Here is a 13649-nt window from a genome sequence, read left to right as displayed (position 1 = left end):
ATGGTACACCTGAAATTAACACCGAAAATCAACTATCCTTCAGAAATAAATATATTTTTAAGGAAGAAAAAAGATCTCATGATCTGTGTCAAATCTGGATTTGGCTCCTCTTGATTGAGGAACCTAAAACCTAAAAAAAGAAAAAAAGGTATCTACCTGCCACCTCCCAAACCTGCCCCCCCCCCCAACACACACACACACAGCATGCATTGGTGAAACAGGGACAGGATGACTTGCAGGTCACATTCTTGTTCAGAAGGAGGGGGAAGGGGCTCAGAGACTTACTGATCCATGGCCATTGTGAAGTCCCTCTTGGCAAATGCTGGGCAAATACTCTGGGAGAGGGAATATCTCTTGATGAGGCCCAAAGTCTTGCTCCCTGGGGTTGATTCCCTATGCCATGTTTTTCTATAGATCTCTGGAAGCCCTTCCTTTTCCATTAGCCTTTTTTGGCCATGTCTAAAGGAAGCACTGGAAAATATAGGTCTTTGGGCAGTTGACAAACTGTTGTTGCCAGCTTCCTGCCTGAAGGAAGTTAGGGACCCAGGTGTCTTTTTTACACCTTGAATGGTCTCAGTCTCTTTAGCCTAAGTGATCATAGTTTTGGCCACACACCTCCCTCAAACACTTTATGGGTTTTCTATGTATTGTATTCCACTTAACTTCCATGTTGCAAAAACTACACCATTAATTTTTAAGTTATGACAGTCTCTCTCTCTACTCAATTATGACTACTTTGGGTACATCAGGCTTCTATGGGGCCATGCTCTTAAACCTTCTGGAAGCCCTTTTGAGCAGCTGAGAATATCTACTAAATGGTACCTTATTATTTTCAAGTATTAATAAAAGATGTTGTAACCATGCTTTTGATTGGATGTGGCCCACATGTTATATCTTAACTGGCCATGACCTTGGTTTGATCTTTGTCCCCAGGCTGCATATTAATTTGAGACTGATTTGCTGGCTGGAGAAGCATTGACTGATTTCTTTTCCAACTCAGCCAAGTTCTGGGCTCTCTGTATTCCCTCTAAACACTCAGCACTCCCTATATCTTTTATGAATTCCACTCTTTCTTGTAAGTCCTTATCAAATTCAGCCCAGAGGCACCAGCTCTTGCTTTCAACATTTACTTGGAAACCATCTTGCCCAAATCCATTGGTTCTCTTCAAATTCCTATAGATGGACAGTTTTACCAAGCATTTTGTCTCTCCATAATGGAAGGTCACCTTTTTTCAAGCCTCCAGTAACAACTCATTGCGCACCACTTGGTCCCGGAGACAGTGCTACATATTTTTATTTTTATTGCTCATACACCCCACTCTTGGTACCAATTTCTATATCTATCAACTATTATCACAATAATGCCGTGGAACAAGCAAGCGCATCTAATTTCAGCGGCGCCCAATAATACGCATTTGTTCTCATTCATGAGCTTTCCAGTCACCTGGTTTTGCTCCGCATGTCCTATATCCTTCTCTTCCTGGGACGAAAGTGCATTCCTGGAATCAGTGTCCAAGCCATGCCATGTGCTTTCCACGGAGGTGGCAGAAGTATAAGAGGGCTAAGCCCACCATACAAGCACATTTCAAGTCTCCTGTGAACATCTGGTTGGTCAAAGCGAGTCACGTGAGCCCAAAGCCAAGGTCCAGGGAAATACACTAGACCTTTTGGGGGAGAAACTGCAGTTATGTAGCAAAGGGCGTGAAGACAGGGAAGGGTTGAGGACTGAGGCCAAAAATTTAATCACAGCCCATTCAGCACCTCCCATATGAATGATCCAGCATTTCTGGCTTTAAATATAGGGATGGCAGGGAGGAGGGGGGAGGACTTCAATTATTCTCAATTTGGGGACTTAAGCCCAAACTAAGATACTCAGGAATGTATGGGAGGACTTCCCTGGTGGCCCAGTGGCTAAGTCTCTACACTCCCTATGCAGAGGGCCTGGGTTCAATCCCTGGTCAGGGAACTAAATCCCGCCTGCCAAAACTAAAGATCCAGTGTTCTGCAACTAATGTCCGGCACAGCCAAATTAATTAATTTAATTAATGTATTTTTAAATTAAGAAAGTATTGGTAGCAACATCTGATACCTACCCAGACATGTGTGCACATATATACCTATTTGTGGACATATATAAGATTCTATACCCTTAGACCTCTCTCCATGAAAACATATAAAAGCATATGCACATTGGTGTTCTCACATGTATGCGCACACATCCACCTAATGTCTACCTACAGTTGCACATATGCTCTCATATGTGTGTGTGTGTTCTTCAAAGCTCATGCCACCTCCATACCAGTGAGGAAATTGTGCCCCTACCAGATTGGACCCACCAAAAACATCTCCCCCCTCCCCGCCACTCTGTTTCCCCACTCAGCCCTCTATCCAAGTCTCCATAGTGACCACTACATTCTTGCTTCTCTCCACTCCAACCTCTGACTCCCTCACGCTCAGCAGGTAAACTCACCTGTCTTGCAGGGAAAACCAAAGTCACCAGATTTTCAGACCTCTGCCCAGAGCTGCAGTTGATCCCTTAGATACCTTAGTGCTGGGTTAGGAAAGACACTTAACTGTCATCTGTTGCAAAATTATCATGTCACACAATTTTTATTAGGCTTAGATCCAGTACTGCCATCTGTCACAAACATGTCATAATAAATATATAATTCAGTTATGTCTATGTTGTGAACAGCACCCTCTCCTATATGTGGCATCCTTAATCTGTGTACAACCTGTACCACCGTACATGGCAGTCTTGCCCACCATCACCTCCCTCGTTACAGACACACCCTAATATGCACAGGCACACCCTCCCGCAGCCGCTGTCTCTCTGCAGGGGTCTCCTGCTCAGAAGGCTGCCCCCTGTCCTCAGCATATGTCTGCAAGAAGTGAGCCCACCGAGGGCTCTTCCGAGCCCCCAACTTGCCAAGGGGCATGAAAGCTCTTTGTCACCGTCACGTGGGCACATATGCTCTCTGGCCATCAGCCGGTGAGTGGGAGATGTGGGGTCAATTATTGAGACAGAGCCTGGCAGGGGCGGGCCCCTCCCCAGTGGTCATGGGCAAGGCATGGAGCTGCCCACCCACCCACCTACCTGCTGAGAACTGGCCAGCTTCCCAGCTGCCAGCGCTGCCTCCACAGATACCCCCTCTTTCCCTCCCCCTTTCTGACCCAGATTCCACATTCCAGAAATAGTTCTGGCAGGTGACTGGCAGGCAGGGGTCAGCCCCTACTGGGATGGTGGGGGAAGCAGCAGATACACATTTAGGTACCTACACATGCCCCTCCCCAGCCGCAGGAGCTGCCAGGAAGGCCCCTGGGTACCCTTCAGTCTGCCCCATCCTCCGTCCTCTTTCTGCACTTCTGAGAAAGAAAAGGACAGAGAATGCCCTCCCTCCCACTCCTCCCATCTCTGACTCTGCCCACCTCCTTTCCTCTCCTTCCCCCCACCCTCCCTCCATCCCTTTCTCCCAGCTTCCCCTCCCCACCATCAACTTAGCCTTCTGTCTGTCTCCCTCAGCCCTATTTCTCCCCACCACCCGCTCTCCCGTTTTTCCTCTCCATTTCTGGCCTTTCTCCCTCCCCAGCCTGTCTCTCTCCCACTCTCTCTGAATCACAAGAGAGGCTGTGACATCACTCAGGAGCCATGATAGTGGTGGGCTGCAGGGTGATACCTGCTACCCGCCCCTGCCCTGCACCAGCTGCATTCTCTGCACGGGCACATGGGTACACGTGTGTACATGCACAGATGTCCACACACCTGGGGTCACTCTCTGGTGGTGCTTGAGGCTCTAGGGTGAGCTGGGATAGGTTGCTGGCCTGGGAAACATCCTGGATCCTTTTGGATCTAGTTTCTGCTCTGCTAAGTCACTCTGAGTGGGTCCTGGCCCCTTCCTGTGCCCCAGATTCTCCATCTATGTTGTGAGGCTTGGATTTGGAGACCCCCAAACACCTCCTGTCTGAGTCACAGAATGCTCTGTCCTCCTTTCTTTGTTCCATCTCCCCTCCCCCGGAACTCCCCCAGTTTCTTCTCTGATTCATTCTCTTCTGCACAGACACAGGAAGGGAGGCTGACAAAATTCCAGTAAGCAGCCAGCCTTTCAGGCGCCCTCGTCCCCCAAGCCCTCTCCCAAGCCTGACCCTCCAAAGTCTCTGATTATCACGCTACAGGCTCCTGTTGGGTTGGACACTCCAGTCTCCAGAGTGTCAGGGCAGAGAGGAATCTCAAAGACCGTCATGTCCAGCGATGCAAATAGGCTTCAACTCACATGTCATTCCTGATCCCTGGAGCTCAGGACTGAGAGTGAGTTAAGCAGAGAAGTGTGGCACCATTGATTAGTGATGTCTGCTTTGGCCAGGAGAGTTGCACTTATCTGACATTCCTGATTTAGCCCAGTTAATCATGTGCACACACACACACGCATGTGCGCACACACACGCATGTGCACACACATACATATTGACAGATATTTTACAAAGAAACTGTAGCCTAGAAGAGGTGAATGTCAAGTCAGGGTAACCCAGTTAGTAGGTCAAGGAGCTCTTTCCCCTGCTGGGTCAGCCTGACTTGAGTTCCCCACTATTCTGTGGGTGTTGAGGGGTGTGCATCCAAGGTTCTGGTAAAGAGCTGCAGTGGGGTCACAGGAGTGTCAAGAAGAATCATCTGGCAATATGGGCAGGATGGATTGGAGGCTGTGCAGTGGCCCAGGCAAGGCCCAGGGAGCTTGGGCAGGGAACACAGAGTCAGAGAAGAATGCGAGTGTCCAGGAGACTTTCCTAGAGTGAGTGATGAGGAGCCAGAATTCCTGCCTCCTGAACGAGGGCCCTCTCCACAGAAAGCACTGGGCAGAATCGGGCCTTCCTCCCTGGGCCCCACCCAGCCTTGGACCAGGAAGTCCCTGGTTAACTGAGCCACTCTCCTAAGTCCCATTTTTAGGCAGACCCGTAGAACTTTCTCAGGGAAACAGTGATTGGGCTGGTGGGCAGGCTGGGAATCCCAGGTTTCTGAATGAGACAAAAATATCCCTTACTCCCTCAAGGGTAGTGAGGTCAGGCCAAAGGAGGAGAGACTAAGGTGCTTACATTGAATCGTGGAGGCCCTACAGTGGTGGTGAAGGACAGGCGCCTTGCCATGGGGCCTCCCTTTCATTGACTAGATGTTCACTGATCACCTACCATGAGCCAAGTGGTGGTGCAGGACCAGGAACACCTCAGTGAACAAAATGGAAACCCTGGCCTTCATAGAGAGTATGCTCTTGTTGGGTGCAGTTGGGTGGGTTGGAGGACAGACAAAGCAGTCAGCATAAATAATGCAAATAAATATATGGGGTTTTAAAAATGTTTCTTTATTTGGCATGTCAGGTTGCAGTCTTCATTGTGGCATGATCTTTTTGTGGTTGTGGCGTGGGGCACATCGTGGGCTTAGTTGCCCTGGTATGTAGGATCTTAGCTCCCCAACCAGGGATTGAACCCACATCCCCTGCGTTGGAAGGCAGATTCTTAACCCTTGGACTACCAGGGATGTTCCTTAATTATATGGCTTATTGGAAAGCAGTGTAGGGCAAGGAGTACCGGGAGTGCCAGCAGGGGGAGGGGAGGGATATTGCAGCATAAATAGGGTACCAGGGTAGACCTCATTGAGAAACATGTTTGAGCAAACTCTTGAAGGAAGTGAGGGAAGAAGCGGTGGTGGGGTACTCTAGGCTGGGAGAAGAGTGATACAAATGCCCAGAGGCAGGAGGGCTCAGTAGCTGATGGAGGCCAAACAGGGCTGTGGGTGTGGCTGGGACACAGCAAGGCAGTCAGGCTGTGCTTTGGGGCTTCCTGAATTTTCCTATGTAATCAATCTAAAGACTAAGTGAATGATATAGGTGTAGCCGTGACTGTGAGAAGGGCAGAGCAATCTAGTATTTTCAAAGTGCCTAGTGCAGTGCCTGGCATCAAAATGGCAATGCCTGGCATCAATATTAAAAGGAAATGGTTGCTTTTAATATTTTTGTTGTTGCTGTTTATTCACTCAGTCATGTCTGACTCTTTTGTGCCCCTATGGCAGTAGCCCGCCAGTTTCCTCTGTCCATGGGATTTCCCAGACAAGAATCTTGGAGCGGGTTGCCATTTCTTTCTCCAAGGGATCTCCTCAACCCAGGGATCCAACCTGCATCTCCTGCATTGCAGGCAGATTCTTTAGCAACAAGCCACCAGGGCAGCCCGCTGTTATCATTATAACTTTATGCAAAAATCACAACAGTGGTATTGGAAACTGTATCATCTTCAGTAAATTTTTCTCCATTTTACATTTGCAAAACAGAGGTGCAGAGAAGGGCAGGGTCTTGTCTAGGTCACTTAGCAAGGCAGGTTGGGGAGCAGAAACTGGATATGCAGATGGTAGACCTACTGTAGGTGCAGCCTGGAGGGATGAGGCCTGGAGCAAGAGCCAGGACTGTAAGGGGACTCACAGGGTCGAGGCGGAGACTCCACGAGGTGAGTTGTGAAGGGAGTGACTTGGGAATTTACACAGCTCCTATTGCACTTGGCCCTCCGAGGTATCGTGGATGTAATGGTTTTATTTTACTAAAGAGGAAACTAAGGTTCAGGAAGTTGAATGAGCATCTTGTCCAAGGTCACACAGCCCTCCAGAGGCTGAGCAGGGATTAGAACCCAACCTGCAAGACCCCAGATGAGCACAGCAAAACCAGGAGGGAGCGGTGGGGACACTAGAAACCCTTAGGACGTAGAGTCCATAGTTTTGGGAGGGTAATTTGACCACACACAGGTGAGACGACGTGCTTGTGCGGAGCCTCTGTTTCCCCTGGGGAACATCCAGGTGTAGCCACGATAAACTGGTACAGACTCCGCGAGCCCCTCGCTCGTCAGGGAGCATGCGTCTCGTTCCAGCTGGAACCGGTTTGGTGGGGGCGGCTGGAGGGGCGGAGTCCCGGGTGCTCAGGCACGCGCGTGCTGACGTGGGCGCGCGCTCCCTCGCAGGGTCGGGCGGCCTGGGCGTGGGCTGGACTGAGCGTCTCGCGCGCTTGCGCACCCGCTCCGCCGGGCACGCGCGACGGGCCACGTGCCGAGAGGGCCGCGCGCGGCCCCGCCCGCCCCGGGAGTCCCGAGCGACGCGCGCGCGCGTCTGACGCGGGGGGCGGGGCGGGGCGGGGCCGGCGCGGGGCTTTAACCCAGAGGCCCCGCCCCTCGGGCGTACAAAACCGGAGCCTCGGGCCGGGCCGCGTGAGGGAGGAGGGTGAGTGCCCGCCGCTGGCCGCAGCTGCCGCCAGCCCGTCCGTCACTTCGTCGGTCTGTCCGGTCCACGTCGTCGCCGCCGCCGCCGCCTCAGCCCGGACGCCTGGGGCCCGCCCAGCGCCGCTCAGAGCAGCCGCGGCCCCGCGAGGAGACGGGCGCCGCCCCCCCCCGGCCCTGCCCCCCCCCTCCTCCCAGTCTGTCCGTCCGTCCGTCCTCCCGCCCGCTCGCGCTTCCGTCCTTCTGTCCAGCCACCGGCCCGGGGGCCCGTCTCCCCGCTCCGCCCGCTTTGTCTCTCCCTGGCTCGCTGTCTCTTTGTCTCTGCCCTCGCGCTGCCTCCCAGCCCCTCCCTCGCTCCCCGATCTCGGGTCCCCCTCAAAGCGCTCGTCTCATCCCTCAGAGTCTCCCTCTCGGAGCACCCCTGTTCTTCGGGACTCCCTCTCTGAGCGCCCTCTCATCTTCTGGGGAGGGGGTTTTCTTTCAGAACACCTTCCACACTCCCCGCACATCCCTTGGGGATCCTCCCTTCCATCTGTCCCCCACACCTCGGAGGTCTTGCCCCTTCTTAGCCCTCCTTTCTGCAGGCTTTTGCCTCTTTTGGTGTCCCCCCTATACGCTGGGACCTCTGTGATCCCTTGGGGTCTCTCCTTGGGACCCCCGAAGCTCCCCAGCTCCCTGACTTCCGTACCCCCTCCCTGCCTTTCCTTGGTTTGTCCCCCAGTCGTTGTTCTCTGTCGGGCCTCCGCGCCCCCCAGCCCCCTGTGTCGGGGTCCCCTGCTTTGCTCTCCCTGCCTCTCCCTGTCCTCACATCTGTTTTGCCGGTGTCACCGCTCGATGTCTCTTGCGCTGCAGACCCCTTTTTGAGGCTTCTCCTCTGCCGGGGGCTCTTGCCCCCCACCCCCAACCCCCCACCGCGCTTTCTCCGCCTCGTCTCCCTGTCTCCCCTTTCTCCGCTCCTGTGTCTCTCCCTCTCCCCTTTCTGTCTTTGCCGGTCTCTGGGTCTCTGACCCCCATCCGGCCCTCATGGCTTTGTGTCTGGAGCTCTTGAAGCAATGTGAGTGGTGGGGTGTCCGGGTCGGGCCGGAGTCCGCCCGCAGGCTGGCCGCGGCCGAGGCTCCATGGGGTTGGCGCTGGGGCGAGGGCTGGCGCTGGGGACTCCCCACCAAGAGGGCAAGGGGGTAGGGGCCAGGCTGTCTGGCAGAGGTGGGAGTGGGGGCCCTTCCTGCTCTGAGGCTTCTGCTTTAGTTGCTTGTGTGTGTGTGTGGACCGTGCCACGGGCTGGGCATCCCTGCCCGCTTGGCCCTGCATGGCCTGGCATTTTGTGATCGCTTGTGGGCAGGCCTGGGCTATTTTGGAGCCAGCAGGATGTGATATCACTTGGGCGTTTATTTAGACCTGACTGGGGGTGGGGGCTGCGTTCTTGCCAACTTGAGTAATCAAATTTTGCAGGGGGGTGCGGCCTCCTAGGCAGCTGGGCTGTGAGGTTTGGGGCCAGAACGTGTAAGCCACCAGATCGGCAGGTGAACCAGGGTTTATGCTGCCTTGATCTTGCTGAGACCATTGGTCAGGGTGAGGGGAGAAAGGAGTTGTTCTTCACCTGACCACCCTTGAGGTTTGGGTGTGGTGATCTAAGACCTCTGGGGCCATGGGTCTGCCAGCCTCAAACCTTGTGACCTTGAATGAGACCCTCATCCTTTCCCAGTCTCAGTTTTTCCATCTGTAAAAAGGGAATAGTTGTGTCAATCTCACAGGTTGTCATGAAGATGAAATGAAATACCTGTAAAGCCACTTTGGGACCTGCCAGCCTAGCTCTAACCTGAGCCCCACAGAGGGGAAGCAGCTAATTCATGGGCACACAGGCTAGTTCATGGCAGAGTTGGGATGGGGATCTGGGCCTGGGACGCCCTGGTCCAGAGTTCTTTACTCCAAACTCCATTGCCACCTATTATTCAGAAATACACCTGCCCTGCCAATAGGGCAGGGAACCAGCTGTCCCCTTTTATGCCCCGATTCTCAGTTGTTCTTTTTCAGTTTGTAAAGGTAGGTGGGTGTGCCCAGCGGGATGTCTGTGCTGGGAGGCAGTCGGATTTTCTGTATTCCCTCCCATTGTTATTTAAGGGTGGTCCTGCTTGCCCAGTGGCACTTGGGAATAAAGTCAGTCAGTCTGTGGTTGTGAGCCCCACCTGCTTTGCCGGCTTCCCATAGAGCAGGGGAACAAAGGCTGTGGCCGAGAGATGCTCCGCAGACAGCTGGGGTCTGCTGTCAGGGAGCCTCAGATGTCCCAGAACTTTGGAGCAGGATATCAGATCAGCTATGATAGCTCCCTCGTCTTATAGACAAGGTCCAGAAAGCACAGAGGATTCAGCGAGGACTCCTGCATCCTCCTCTGTAGCACTGCCAGACTTGTCACAGTCAGGCGGGTGTCACCTGCTTACTGGTGTATAATGACAGTTTCCAACATCCATTGACCTCTTATTGTGGGCCCCGAGCTTGACACGTTACACAGATTTTGTGCAGTGGGGAGGAGAAAGGGCTTGGTTTCTGGTCTAGAAGTGGGAGGATCAGGGTGTGGTCCCCACATCGCACCGTGTCAGGGAGGCTGCTTTTCCCTGGGCTTCAGCTTCCATATCTGCAACATGGGAATAATCTTCCTTGTCTTCAGACTGATTCTGAAATCATGGAATCCCTAAAGAAATTCTGGGCGGCAGACTGCCAAGGTTCTATTCTCGGATCTGATGCTAAGATGCTGTGTGACTTCAGACAAGTGTCTTCCTCTATCTTTTTCCTTCAAAAAAATGAGGAAGTTGGATGTTGTGGTCTTGGAGGTGCTTTCAGCTCTGACATTTGAGGATTTTTTTTTAAACACCTGTGGTCTTTTTTTTTTAAATTATGAATGACATTTGAGGATATTGAGGTAACTGAAAGCTCACCTATCTGTACCTACATCTCGTCTTACCTGTAAAAGTGTGTATGATCACAGAATAACAGAATGTGTTGAGTGCTGCCAGGTATGTGCTGATGATATACTGTGGGGTTTCATCAGAGAGAGACCTCGTCCAGGCAAAGAGATCAGAGACACTTCCAGAAGGAGGCAGTGCTTGAGCCGGGCCCCTGTACCTGACACGTTCTGCCTCTTACAGGAACTGTTCGAAACGAAAGAGTGTGGGGTTTTGAGTCGAAAATGCTTGGTTTTAATTGTTCTCCACTCACTGCAGGTGTAATCTTGGTCTAGTTACTTTCTTTCAACTTCGGCTTCTTCATCTGGACTCAAGATAATCATATTTACACTGCAGGGTCATGGTGAGGATTAAGTGAGAGTCCATATTTAAAAATGCCTAGTACACAGTAGGTGACTTCTCAGGTAGCCCGGTGGTAAAGAACCCGCCTGCCAGTGCAGGAGATATGGGTTCAATTCCTGGATCAGGAAGACCCCCTGGAGAAGGAAAGGAAACCCACTCCAGTCTTATTGCCTGGAAAATCCCATGGACAGAGTAGCCTGGTGGGCTGCAGTCTATGGGGTCACAATGAGTCGTTCATGATTTAGCGATTGCACACGTGTGCAGTACACAGTAGGCATTTAATAAATGGGAGCCTTCACCTCCAAGTAATATCTGGATCCCTTTTTTCTTAGTGGGAACAAGACAGAGGCCCAGACTCTCCCACTACCCCTCTCTGTCTGGGGTTCAGGTAACAAGGAAAGCACCTTCTGGCTGTTCTGATGTATAATAGCAGTAATCCTCTAATCTCTCCCTCGCTGTGTGAGACCTTGTATAATCTGCCAGGCTCTTTCCTTACCCACTGTTCCCCACAACAGTCCTGGGAGGAAGTCAGAAGCCAGTGGAGTTCTCCCTGTTTCACAGGTGAATGAAGCACAGGGGGCCCGGGGAGGGCCTTGCGCCCAGGCCTCTTGACTTTTCTTCCCCTGCAACCACAATATTGCTCCACATTTGCTGCTGCCTGGTAGCCTACCCCTTGGGCCACCTTCTCTCCATCTGGCATCTGTTCTGCCAGGAGGGTTTGCTTGACATTTCCCCAGCCTCTCAGCTCATTTCAGGTTTAAAGAGACTAGCTTGAGTTAGGGTGGGGACTGAGTCACCACCTTCCTCCACTTTCTCACCCTGAGCCGCAGCCAGACATGCCCAGAGGGCCACCACCGTAGACCTGCTGGTCATAGACCCTGCACACAACAGGCGTTCCTCCCAGAAGCTCAAGTGGCTCTCTCTCGGCTCTCTGGGGAGGGCAGGCTGCAGGGAGGCTCCATATGTATTTCTTCACACCTAGGGGATCTGGAAGCACAAGCCACACTGAGTTGTTGCCTGGCCTCTCCTGCTTCAAGCCCTTATGTGTGCTCTACCCTCCCCCGTGGTGCCTCGCTTCCCTTCGAGGCCACATAGTCAAATGCCTCCTCTTCAAGAAGTCTGTGATTGCTGCCTCTGGAGTCAGATGTGAATTTAGTCTGCACTCGATGTGACCTTGGAGATCACCTCTCTCTGCCTCCGTTTCTTCATAAAATTTAGGCTCCACATCTTGACACAGTTCAGGCTTCTGAGCCCTATCCCCAAAGGGTCTCAGTTGGCGGGTCTCCTTTGGCAGGTCTGGGGGCAGGAATGAGCTTTTTAAACCAGCCCCCTGGAGCAGGCTGATGCTGAGGGCTTGTGGATCGCTCTCAGGGAAAAGCTGAACTGAGCGATTCCTGGCCTGAGGTCACAGTTTGGCTTGTCCCTGCTGTGTGACCTTGGACTGATCTACTTTCTGCACTTCAGTTTTCTTCTGGGTCAGAAAGGGATGGAAATGCATTCCTCCCAGGTTGCTCTGAGAACGTAAACTGGTATCAGAAAGGTCCTGCAAGACATGGGAGCGTGTCTGCCACACTGGGTGTTGGGGACTGTGCTGGGCGGTTTCTGGCATTATCCCACTGCATTATTGCAACAATCCTGTGATACGGGTCCCAATATGATCCCGAACTGACAGGTGGGGAGACTGGTCCCTCATCGTGCTCTTTGTTTCAGGCAGGATTGGTTGTTTCCAGAAAGAGGTTACCAACTTCCCCTGCTCAGTCCCAGCAGTAGACGCTGTCAGCCCTGGCCAGGGTAGGGGCTGTGAAATTGAACAGCTGGGCATGAGTGCAGTGCAGTCAGCAACAGGAATTGAATGAGGCTGTCCAGGTGTGTGCTGTGCGTGCCCCTCAGGTTCTCAGGTTTCCCAGTCCTGTGAGAGGGGAGCCACAGCTGCCTCCCGTCCCTCAGCCTGTGTTGGAATCAGCTGGTTTATCACCCGCCCACTCCTGGGAACCAGGGAAGACAAAAGTCTGTATTCTGGAGTTAAAAGATTATTGTTGCTTGTTTCACTGTAAGAAGCAGGCCCAGGAAGGGGAAGGGACAGGGCGTGCCTAGCACTCCAGAAGACCATGTCAGGGCTAGGCAAGAGCCACCGTCCTGCTTCCCCACCCAGGTCTCCCACATTTCTCTGTCCCTGGCCTGGATCGCCTGGGGAGAGCCGGTGCGTGGAAGCTCCGTTTGGCCAGTTTAGAGGACAAGAGCCAGAAAAGTGGTCCCAAGTGGTTGAAGCTGGACCCATCTCAGCTGAATTGGGCTTGGAAAACACTCTCTGACCAGCGGTCTGCCCTCCCAACCCTGGGCCAGACTCCGAGAGGATGGGAAAGACCAGACAGACAGGGCCTCTGCCCCTGGGAACTCAGGCTCTGACAAGGGAGACAAGGCCTACAATTATGAGAGACTGTGTGACAGTCTGTAATTAAGCATCTGCTGAAGAAAGGCTTTGTCTGCGGAGGAAGAAGTGAGCGTGAGCCAGAGAAAACAAGAGCCCTTGAGAGGGGGACTGGATTCACAGACCAGCGTTGGGGCTGGCATTCCTGGGGATGGTTTCTCCAAAGGCAGAGGTGCGGGGGCTGGACACGGTGAGCACATATTTTGGAAACAGTGAGTAGACGAGTTTAGCTGCCGCTCTGGTAGGGCCCAGAAGGTTGTAGGCCGCAATGAACTTGAGCCGAAAAGCAGAGACTTTGGAGAGCCATGGAAGGTTTTAGAGCCAGAGCAGCACAACTGGAGGATTTTTTTCAAGATGAGTCAGGCTGGGTGAGTGGGACTGAATGAAAGTGGTGATGATGGGAGGAGCTTTGCAAGCATCCTGGAGAAGGAGAGGGCGGGGTGCAGGGGGAGCCCGTGGGAGGGGAAAGGGCCAGTTGGCGTGCAGAGAATGTGTGTTCCCTGAGGAGAGCCCAACTAGGGGCCTGATGGGCCAGCGAGAAAGATGCTGGGTCTTGGTACTTGGAGCAGGAAATAACAGTCTGAGTGCATTGCTCGTCCACCTGCTCTGTGCCAGGCTCCGTGCCAGGGCCTCCATGGGTGCTCTCGTGAAATCCTCTCAATAAGCCCGAGGCAGGCAGACTT

General features: G+C 52.9%; 1 protein-coding gene across 4 annotated transcripts in view; it reads left to right on the top strand.

Annotated features, from left to right (window-relative positions):
- Window positions 1–13649, top strand: part of DLGAP4 (DLG associated protein 4) — an 87916-nt gene that overhangs the window by 15495 nt on the left and 58772 nt on the right. Inside the window, exon 1 of one of the 4 annotated variants that reach the window (XM_040247392.1) lies at window positions 7201–7243. The exons of 2 other annotated variants lie outside the window; for them this stretch is intronic. Coding sequence is in view for 1 of the 2 variants with exons in the window: in XM_040247391.1 (XP_040103325.1) it covers window positions 8263–8293 (31 nt within the window). In the remaining variant the exon portion in view is untranslated. Of the gene's footprint in view, window positions 1–7200; window positions 7244–7373; window positions 8294–13649 lie in introns of those variants that run through there. One more of the 4 variants, XM_040247391.1, reaches the window with a different exon arrangement.

The sequence above is a fragment of the Oryx dammah genome, unplaced genomic scaffold (assembly GCF_014754425.2).
Source record: "Oryx dammah isolate SB20612 unplaced genomic scaffold, SCBI_Odam_1.1 HiC_scaffold_10, whole genome shotgun sequence".
NCBI lineage: Eukaryota > Metazoa > Chordata > Mammalia > Artiodactyla > Bovidae > Oryx > Oryx dammah.
The sequence above is the reverse complement of the archived record's forward strand: the minus strand, read 5'-3'. Positions and strand labels throughout refer to the sequence as shown.